The sequence below is a fragment of the Physeter macrocephalus genome, chromosome 12, assembly GCF_002837175.3.
Source record: "Physeter macrocephalus isolate SW-GA chromosome 12, ASM283717v5, whole genome shotgun sequence".
Taxonomy (NCBI): Eukaryota; Metazoa; Chordata; class Mammalia; order Artiodactyla; family Physeteridae; genus Physeter; species Physeter macrocephalus.
In genome coordinates, this window is record NC_041225.1 from 76,432,663 (window position 1) to 76,443,452 (window position 10,790).

Here is a 10,790-nt window from a genome sequence, read left to right on the forward strand (position 1 = left end):
ACTGGCCACAGGGCTGTGGAGAGGGATTGTATAAGAAGGAAGTGGACTGATTGTTCATGGTCTGTGAAAGAAACAGTAACATAGGCTCAGGTTAAGAAAGGAAAGATGGTATTTCAAGTGTAGGAAGAAAATCCTTATCCAAAGCCACTCCGGACCTCTCAGAGGGGAGGACAGATAGACTGCCGCCCAGGGGGGAGTTTCGTGGTTCTTCTGACTTCAGGTGATGGGTGGGGTTGGCCTGGTGCTCTGATCCCTCTAACTCAACGGTTCCATGATTCTGTGATGTCACTGCAGAAGGAAGAATGGGGAGCTGGGCTCGGCTCCAGCTGCTCCAATTCCGCTGTCCTCTGAATTCCCATAGTTTTGGGGTGAGGGGAGGTGGGCTGAGTCCCACGTGTCCCAGCTCAGTCTCCCCTCTAGCCACCTCAGCCCCTACCACGTTTGTGGAGAGGAATTAACCCGTGTGAGTCCACGCCACCAAAGCAAGCAGAGCATATCTGATGAAGCGGATCCAAAGAACAACAATGAAAGCACCCTTTTATTCTTCTGTTTCCAGAAAATTTAAAGAACTACATTCAAACTGAGCTGGAAAAGTATATCTGGACGATCTGTGACTGTGAGAGTGGATGAGTCTTCTAGCTAACCCTATGAGCTTTGAAACCACAGCATTCACTTTCTTCATCATCCTTCTAATTTGCCTCAGTTGCATCTTCTTTTTATTGGTGTTTATTTTATATAAATGGTATAAATCCATGCTGATAAATTGGGATCAGATTTAAAGTCACACTAGTAAATGTATCTAGAAATAATATAAAACAATTGAAAATGCAGCAAATAATAAGGCTGTAGCTATCTGTTTTTTCCTATTTCAGGGTTTTAGAAATGCTAATTTCCTGTTTAAAAGTGAAGTTCCTTTCCAAGCATTAACATCAAGACCATTCTTTCTTTTCCAAATTTTTTCCTTTTTGATCTCAGTTCCCAAAGCAGGACAGATGAAGAGACAGAAAAAGGTCCTTGTATAGATGCTAATGGAGGTGATGATTGTACAGCTGCTAATACAGAGATGAACAATTCAGGAGACAAAGAAAAGTAAGTCTGCATCTTAGACTGTGGTAGAACGCCATTTTTGTGTGTGATAATGGTGGCTAAGACGTATGAATTTTTAAAGCCTTGCTGATTGATTTTCTAGGACTCTTGTACCCACGAGGCCTGGCATTCTTGTCCAGAGACGGAGTAAAGCAGTGGTGGCCACACCCTTAGGAAATGGAGAGGATGTGAAAGATGAAGAGGAGGACAAAATAAAAGAGAAGCAAAAGGCTGAGAATGCTGGAGAAAATGGTCAAGAGGTGATGGGCTTTTCTACTCTTAAGGGGCATTTAGAGTTTGATTGAAGAAGAGGTAAATTCTTTGGCTAGGTATAATGAAGGATGGTCTTGTCTGTAACTTAGGTTTGTATCTGGAAGGAGTGCAATGTTCACAGTCATCTAAAACATTCTTCTTAGCTTATTGCTTCATTTTGTTAAGTCAGTTACACATGCCATGCCTGGACACTTGTTCCATCTTCATTCTTACATTTGTGGTTTTCTTAATAATTCCCCTTCATTTTGCTTTACTCAGAATCCTAAGATGTTAGAGCTGGAACAGGCCTTGGAGATCATTTGGGGATCCAACACTCTCATGTTACAAATGAGAAAATAAGATGAATTGTTCAAAGTCACTTCTCCGCCATGGCTGAGCTCAGGACCAGACCCCAAACACCTGTTCTACTTCCAGGCTCCTTCTACAACAGCCTGTAAACATTGCCAGGGCCTTCTTGAGCTCCATGTTTGGGGCTCCCTAATAAGAACAACTCACGTGCCCTCCCAACATAAGGCCCATGGCCAGTTGGAGACAGAATGATGGTCCAGGTGGCTCTTGGGTTTGACTGCTTTGTAGAGAGAATAACACATGTCACCAACTGCTATTTGAATATAGCAATGTGTGCTTTTATAACCATAGAAATATGAAAATTAGATCATGATGGATTACTACTGCTTTCCTATATCATTTAGAAATCCTTTTTCTGTTTCTCACTAACAAGGTACATATAACCTATATTTTTAAAAGCAGTGCTCTTGCATTCATAAACTGATCATTTATACTATTTGTTCCATTCTCTTACAGAATGACTATTTGCAAAAACCACCCATACCTGTCACTGGAAGTCCTTCAGTTGTTGATAACCATAAAAGACCTTTAAAAGGAGTGACATTTTCTAAGGAGGTAATTGTTGTGGACCTTGGAAAGGACAATCTTATAACTCGAAGCTATACTCGATTACATAAAGAGAGAAAATGAAGCTCAAAAAAGGCTGAGAGTGAAAGAGATGCAACCTTAGACTAAGTGAAATGACTGGGGGTACAAAATCATGTTGAAACAGCAAAATAATGGGGAATTAAGTAAATACAGATAGTATTTCACCTTTGTGCAAAAAAAGCGGACTATGTGCAAAATTCTATAAGTAGAATACCCAGAGCTTGAATACAGATTTTTTTTAAAACTCAAATCTGAGCTCAAGAAATTGATTGTATTGTGTCCTTAAAACTCTGTCTAGGGCTTCCCTGGTGGCGCAGTGGTTGCGCGTCTGCCTGCTGATGCGGGGGAACCGGGTTCGCGCCCCGTTCTGGGAGGATCCCACATGCCGCGGAGCGGCTGGGCCCGTGAGCCATGACCTCTGAGCCTGCGGGTCCGGAGCCTGTGCTCTGCAACGGGAGAGGCCACAGCGGTGAGAGGCCCGCGTACCGCAAAAAAAAAAAAAAAAAACTCTGTCTACTCAAACACTGTTCTAACATGTGAATAAAGTTATTTGTGTTTGTGCAGATGTCTTTTAGGTAAATAATATTCAAGGGGGACTTTGGAAACAGCACAGGTTCTTGATGCTTTGATCACAGACATTTATGACCAAATAACATTACTGCTATCATCATGGAAACTTTCTTGTAGCGTCTCCTACTATATAATTCCCTTTGAATTCAGTCCTGAAACCTTTCTTGTCCTGACAACTGCTTTTTTTTTAAAGATGTTGGGTGTCGGAGTTTATTAAGTTATTTATTTTTTCTGTGTTGGGTCTTCGTTTCTGTGTGAGGGCTTTCTCTAGTTGTGGCAAGCGGGGGCCACTCTTCATTGCGGTGCGTGGGCCTCTCACTATCGCGGTCTCTCTTGTTGCGGAGCACAGGCTCCAGACGCGCAGGCTCAGTAGTTGTGGCTCACGGGTCTAGTCGCTCCGCGGCACGTGGGATCCTCCCAGACCAGGGCTCAAACCCCATGTCACCAACTGCTATTTGAATATAGCAATGTGTGCTTTTATAACCATAGAAATATGAAAATTAGATCATGATGGATTACTACTGCTTTCCTATATCATTTAGAAATCCTTTTTCTGTTTCTCACTAACAAGGTACATATAACCTATATTTTTAAAAGCAGTGCTCTTGCATTCATAAACTGATCATTTATACTATTTGTTCCATTCTCTTACAGAATGACTATTTGCAAAAACCACCCATACCTGTCACTGGAAGTCCTTCAGTTGTTGATAACCATAAAAGACCTTTAAAAGGAGTGACATTTTCTAAGGAGGTAATTGTTGTGGACCTTGGAAAGGACAATCTTATAACTCGAAGCTATACTCGATTACATAAAGAGAGAAAATGAAGCTCAAAAAAGGCTGAGAGTGAAAGAGATGCAACCTTAGACTAAGTGAAATGACTGGGGGTACAAAATCATGTTGAAACAGCAAAATAATGGGGAATTAAGTAAATACAGATAGTATTTCACCTTTGTGCAAAAAAAGCGGACTATGTGCAAAATTCTATAAGTAGAATACCCAGAGCTTGAATACAGATTTTTTTTAAAACTCAAATCTGAGCTCAAGAAATTGATTGTATTGTGTCCTTAAAACTCTGTCTAGGGCTTCCCTGGTGGCGCAGTGGTTGCGCGTCTGCCTGCTGATGCGGGGGAACCGGGTTCGCGCCCCGTTCTGGGAGGATCCCACATGCCGCGGAGCGGCTGGGCCCGTGAGCCATGACCTCTGAGCCTGCGGGTCCGGAGCCTGTGCTCTGCAACGGGAGAGGCCACAGCGGTGAGAGGCCCGCGTACCGCAAAAAAAAAAAAAAAAAACTCTGTCTACTCAAACACTGTTCTAACATGTGAATAAAGTTATTTGTGTTTGTGCAGATGTCTTTTAGGTAAATAATATTCAAGGGGGACTTTGGAAACAGCACAGGTTCTTGATGCTTTGATCACAGACATTTATGACCAAATAACATTACTGCTATCATCATGGAAACTTTCTTGTAGCGTCTCCTACTATATAATTCCCTTTGAATTCAGTCCTGAAACCTTTCTTGTCCTGACAACTGCTTTTTTTTTAAAGATGTTGGGTGTCGGAGTTTATTAAGTTATTTATTTTTTCTGTGTTGGGTCTTCGTTTCTGTGTGAGGGCTTTCTCTAGTTGTGGCAAGCGGGGGCCACTCTTCATTGCGGTGCGTGGGCCTCTCACTATCGCGGTCTCTCTTGTTGCGGAGCACAGGCTCCAGACGCGCAGGCTCAGTAGTTGTGGCTCACGGGTCTAGTCGCTCCGCGGCACGTGGGATCCTCCCAGACCAGGGCTCAAACCCGTGTCCCCTGCATTAGCAGGCAGATTCTCAAACACTGCGCCACCAGGGCAGCCCATGACAACTGCTTTTTAAGATTGATACCAAAACAACTACCATCAACCGACAGAATATCCTGTTACTTAGGCAAATCCTGAGATTATACTATTCTTGATTTCAGTAGTTTAAAATTTCCTTTTCATATGTGGAATATGACAGTACAGGCCAGTACAACATCATCCAAACCATTGCAGTAAACATTTGTAAGATACGTAAGGGGCTATGAGAGAGGTAAAAAGCAGAAAACATAACATTTGATTCAGGGGCCTAGCACATTGTCATGTATACGGCATACGCTTAATAAATGTTTATTGAGTGATTGGGAGAATAAGTGATAAAATAATTTAGAATGTGTGACTAATGCTAAATGGGAAGTATTGACACCCTTTGATGGGGAGAAGTCCCTGTGGTCTGGAACCATTCCACTGTGAGGAGGAGAAGGGACTTAATGGAATGGAAAGATTGGCTAATACAAGCAGAGGGAAGAGTATATTTCCAATGGTGACAGGCACAAGCCAAGGCACAGAGGTGAGAATGTGTATTGAGTTTGGTGGGCACCAGTTAGCTGGAGCCAGGCTGGCATTGAGGAGAGTTGAAAGGTAACAGCAAAGTGTAGTGAGGGGTCAGAGTAAGGTAACTCTGAGGACCCCAGACTAGAGGTATAGGGTGGAGAATGGAGTAAAGCAGTGTGTACTGGGGGAGGGGGTCTACAGAAGTATTCATTCAGAGCCTGTGAGTTGTCTACAGGCACTTAAAAATATTGATCTTTCACCTGATGGTAACATTAAATTTTTTAAAAAATTTTAATTGTAAACTACACAGAAAATTTTTTTTGAATTTTATTTATTTATTTTTTATACATCAGATTCTTTTTTTTTTTTTTTTTTGCGGTACGCAGGCCTCTCACTGTTGTGGCCTCTCCCGTTGCGGAGCACAGGTTCCGGACGCGCAGGCTCAGCGGCCATGGCTCACGGGCCCAGGTGCTCCGCGGCATGTGGGATCTTCCCAGACCGGGGCACGAACCTGTGTCCCCTGCATTGGCAGGCGGACTCGCAACTATTGCGCCACCAGGGAAGCCCCAGCAGGTTCTTATTAGTTATCTATTTTATACATATTAGTGTATACATGTCAATCCCAACCTCCCAATTCATCCCACCACCACCACCACCCCCTGCTTTCCCCCCTTGGTGTCCATACGTTTGTTCTCTACATCTGTGTCTCCATTTCTGCCCTGCAAACCGGTTCATCTGACCATTTTTCTAGGTTCCACATATATGCGTTAATATACAATATTTGCTTTTCTCTTTCTGACTTCACTCTGTATGACAGTTTCTAGATCCACCCCCGTCTCTGCAAATGACCCAATTTCGTTCCTTTTTATGGCTGAGTAATATTCCATTGTATATATGTAGCTTTTCTCCACACCCTCTCCAGCATTTGTTTGTAGATTTTCTGATGATACCCTTTCTAACTGGCGTGAGGTGATACCTCATTGTAGTTTTGATTTGCATTTCTCTAATGATTAGTGATGTTGAGCAGCTTTGCATGTGCCTCTTGGCCATCTGTATGTCTTCTTTGGAGAAATGTCTATTTAGGTCTTCCGCCCATTTTTTAATTGGGTTGTTTGTTTTTTTAATATTGAGCTGCATGAGCTGTTTATATATTTTGGAGATTAATCCTTTGTCTGTAATACACAGAAAATTTACCATCTTAAGTGCACAGTTAAGTAATATTAAGTACACTCACATTGTATAGCTATCACATCCATCCACAGAACTCTTCATTTTGCAAAACTCTAACTCTGTACCCATTAAACATGAACTCCTCATTACCCACCACCCCAGCCCCTGGTAACCACCAATGTACTATCTCTACGAATTTGACTAAGTACCTCATACAAGTGGAATCACAGTATTTGTCCTTTTGTGACCAGCTTTTTCACCCAGCATAATGTCCTCAAGGTTTATCCATGTGTCAGAGTTTCCTTCCTTTTATAGCCTGAATAATATTCCATTTGTATGCATCCCACATTTTGTTTATTCATTTATCTGTTGATGGACACTTGTATTGCTTCACCTTTTGTCTATTGTGAATAATGTTGCTCTGAATATTTAAAATTCAAAGAAATTTCAGACATAGCTAGATGACCATTTATAGCTGAGTATTCCCATATGATGTCATGGTTTCATTGCCTGTATCTGAGTCCATATTTATAAAACCAAGTTACTTTGTCATAAACTAACAAGAAAAGAGTAGAGAAGGAATGAATCCATAAATGATGCATCTATGTCAAAGTGAAGGCCAATTTCCTGGTGACTGACTGTACTAGCTGAGGTTTTGTAAAACTTCCAGTAGAAGAAAATAGTGGGAAAATTTGCCATCAGTGCCTATGATAGTACAGGCACATGGAATTCCAGAAGAGCCAATCAATGGTGCCACAACTACGGGATGAGTCAAATTAACTAAATGTTAATTTGAATTTTATTAGTTTTTTACTTTTGTTTGTATTTTATTTGTAAATTTGTTTTGATTTTAGAATTGAATGAGAGCTCTAAGAATGAGTTGATATCCAGTTTTATGTTTCTACATAGTTTAAAGTAACACTGTGTATAATAAACAATTTAAGGCAGTTAAGGGGGGGGCGGTCCCTGAGAACTCTTCTACAGGATTAGGTTATGGACGAGTAGCAACTTGGAGATGAATGGAGATGACTCTAGTGACAATTCAGGGTTGAAGGATGAGGGTCTGGAATAGGGAGGTGGCAGAACACCAGTAGTAAAGAATGTCAATTTCTGGCTAGATATGGGAAAAATGAGAGGACACAAAAGTGACTCCTGAGTTTGGATATCTGACTGTCAGAGATAGGAATGTCCAGAGTTGAAGGGATAGCTCTGCCAAATTTGAGGTGTCCACCAGAAATTCAACTGAAGATGCCCAGGGGGCAGCAAAGCTGTAGGACTCCCTGTTTCCATCTGCTAAGCTATGGCTCCAGTTAAAAGCTGAGCTTTCCTTCTCAAAGCCCATTGGTGTTTCTCTTGTAGACATGGGATCAAACTCACCACCTTTCCTCTTTAATTAGCTGTGGACTCAGGGACCTTCTTCAAATGATTACCCCAAGCAAGACACATCACCCAAAAGCCAAAAGGGAAAAGCTTGGTAAATTAGAGTATTTTTACAAAAACTTCTGTTTAGGAAAAAATAAAGTCAAACAACAAACTGGGAAAGCCTATATTATTATTATTATTTTTTGGCTGCATTGGGTCTTCGTTGCTGCATGCAGGCTTTCTCTAGTTGCGGCGAGCAGGGGCTATTCTTCGTTGCGGTGTGTGGGCTTCTCATTGCAGTGGCCTCTCTTGTTGCGGAGCACAGGCTCTAGGTGCATGGGCTTCAGTAGTTGTGGCGCGTGGGCTCAGTAGTTGTGGCGCACGGGCTTAGTTGCTCTGCAGCATGTGGGATCCTCCCGGACCAGGGCTCGAACCCGTGTCCCCTGCATTGGCAGGCGGATTCTCAACCACTGCGCCACCAGGGAAGCCCTGGGAAAGCCTTAAAAAAAAGCCAACAGTGCAAGAGGGTTCCCTTTTCTCCACACCCTCTCCAGCATTTGTTTGTAGATTTTCTGATGATACCCTTTCTAACTGGCGTGAGGTGATACCTCATTGTAGTTTTGATTTGCATTTCTCTAATGATTAGTGATGTTGAGCAGCTTTGCATGTGCCTCTTGGCCATCTGTATGTCTTCTTTGGAGAAATGTCTATTTAGGTCTTCCGCCCATTTTTTAATTGGGTTGTTTGTTTTTTTAATATTGAGCTGCATGAGCTGTTTATATATTTTGGAGATTAATCCTTTGTCTGTAATACACAGAAAATTTACCATCTTAAGTGCACAGTTAAGTAATATTAAGTACACTCACATTGTATAGCTATCACATCCATCCACAGAACTCTTCATTTTGCAAAACTCTAACTCTGTACCCATTAAACATGAACTCCTCATTACCCACCACCCCAGCCCCTGGTAACCACCAATGTACTATCTCTACGAATTTGACTAAGTACCTCATACAAGTGGAATCACAGTATTTGTCCTTTTGTGACCAGCTTTTTCACCCAGCATAATGTCCTCAAGGTTTATCCATGTGTCAGAGTTTCCTTCCTTTTATAGCCTGAATAATATTCCATTTGTATGCATCCCACATTTTGTTTATTCATTTATCTGTTGATGGACACTTGTATTGCTTCACCTTTTGTCTATTGTGAATAATGTTGCTCTGAATATTTAAAATTCAAAGAAATTTCAGACATAGCTAGATGACCATTTATAGCTGAGTATTCCCATATGATGTCATGGTTTCATTGCCTGTATCTGAGTCCATATTTATAAAACCAAGTTACTTTGTCATAAACTAACAAGAAAAGAGTAGAGAAGGAATGAATCCATAAATGATGCATCTATGTCAAAGTGAAGGCCAATTTCCTGGTGACTGACTGTACTAGCTGAGGTTTTGTAAAACTTCCAGTAGAAGAAAATAGTGGGAAAATTTGCCATCAGTGCCTATGATAGTACAGGCACATGGAATTCCAGAAGAGCCAATCAATGGTGCCACAACTACGGGATGAGTCAAATTAACTAAATGTTAATTTGAATTTTATTAGTTTTTTACTTTTGTTTGTATTTTATTTGTAAATTTGTTTTGATTTTAGAATTGAATGAGAGCTCTAAGAATGAGTTGATATCCAGTTTTATGTTTCTACATAGTTTAAAGTAACACTGTGTATAATAAACAATTTAAGGCAGTTAAGGGGGGGGCGGTCCCTGAGAACTCTTCTACAGGATTAGGTTATGGACGAGTAGCAACTTGGAGATGAATGGAGATGACTCTAGTGACAATTCAGGGTTGAAGGATGAGGGTCTGGAATAGGGAGGTGGCAGAACACCAGTAGTAAAGAATGTCAATTTCTGGCTAGATATGGGAAAAATGAGAGGACACAAAAGTGACTCCTGAGTTTGGATATCTGACTGTCAGAGATAGGAATGTCCAGAGAGGTGACTAGTTGAAGGGATAGCTCTGCCAAATTTGAGGTGTCCACCAGAAATTCAACTGAAGATGCCCAGGGGGCAGCAAAGCTGTAGGACTCCCTGTTTCCATCTGCTAAGCTATGGCTCCAGTTAAAAGCTGAGCTTTCCTTCTCAAAGCCCATTGGTGTTTCTCTTGTAGACATGGGATCAAACTCACCACCTTTCCTCTTTAATTAGCTGTGGACTCAGGGACCTTCTTCAAATGATTACCCCAAGCAAGACACATCACCCAAAAGCCAAAAGGGAAAAGCTTGGTAAATTAGAGTATTTTTACAAAAACTTCTGTTTAGGAAAAAATAAAGTCAAACAACAAACTGGGAAAGCCTATATTATTATTATTATTTTTTGGCTGCATTGGGTCTTCGTTGCTGCATGCAGGCTTTCTCTAGTTGCGGCGAGCAGGGGCTATTCTTCGTTGCGGTGTGTGGGCTTCTCATTGCAGTGGCCTCTCTTGTTGCGGAGCACAGGCTCTAGGTGCATGGGCTTCAGTAGTTGTGGCGCGTGGGGTCAGTAGTTGTGGCGCACGGGCTTAGTTGCTCTGCAGCATGTGGGATCCTCCCGGACCAGGGCTCGAACCCGTGTCCCCTGCATTGGCAGGCGGATTCTCAACCACTGCGCCACCAGGGAAGCCCTGGGAAAGCCTTAAAAAAAAGTTTTATATTTAAATCATTTCAAATTTACAGAAAAGTTGCAAGAGTAATACAAAGAACTGTATGCTTTCACTCAGATTCCCCAGTTAACAGTTTGTTAACACATTTGTTTTATCATTCTCTCTCTCCATAAAATTCATGCTTAAAGCATTTGAGAGTAAGATGCAAATACACTATATCACTCAGCCTTAGCACTTCAGCACATATTTCCTACAAACTGGGACATGCACATAACCAAGGCCATCCATGAATTAAGGTTGATAACACTATTGCCATCTAATTGAAAGGCCTCATTCGAAATCTGCTAGTTGTCCCAGTTATATTCTTTATAGGTCAAGGATCCAGTTCAGGATAATGCTTTCTGTTTAGC

At 41.6% G+C, this 10,790-nt stretch overlaps 1 protein-coding gene across 1 annotated transcript; it reads left to right on the forward strand.

Moving 5' to 3' along the window:
• The first annotated feature begins 647 nt into the window (after positions 1 to 647).
• Positions 648 to 3,693, forward strand: C12H2orf74 (chromosome 12 C2orf74 homolog). Its single transcript, XM_024133524.2, is given in 5 exon segments — positions 648 to 742; positions 976 to 1,089; positions 1,169 to 1,346; positions 2,260 to 2,262; positions 3,520 to 3,693. Coding segments are annotated over 5 exon segments (564 nt in total).
• Positions 3,694 to 10,790: the final 7,097 nt, after the last annotated feature.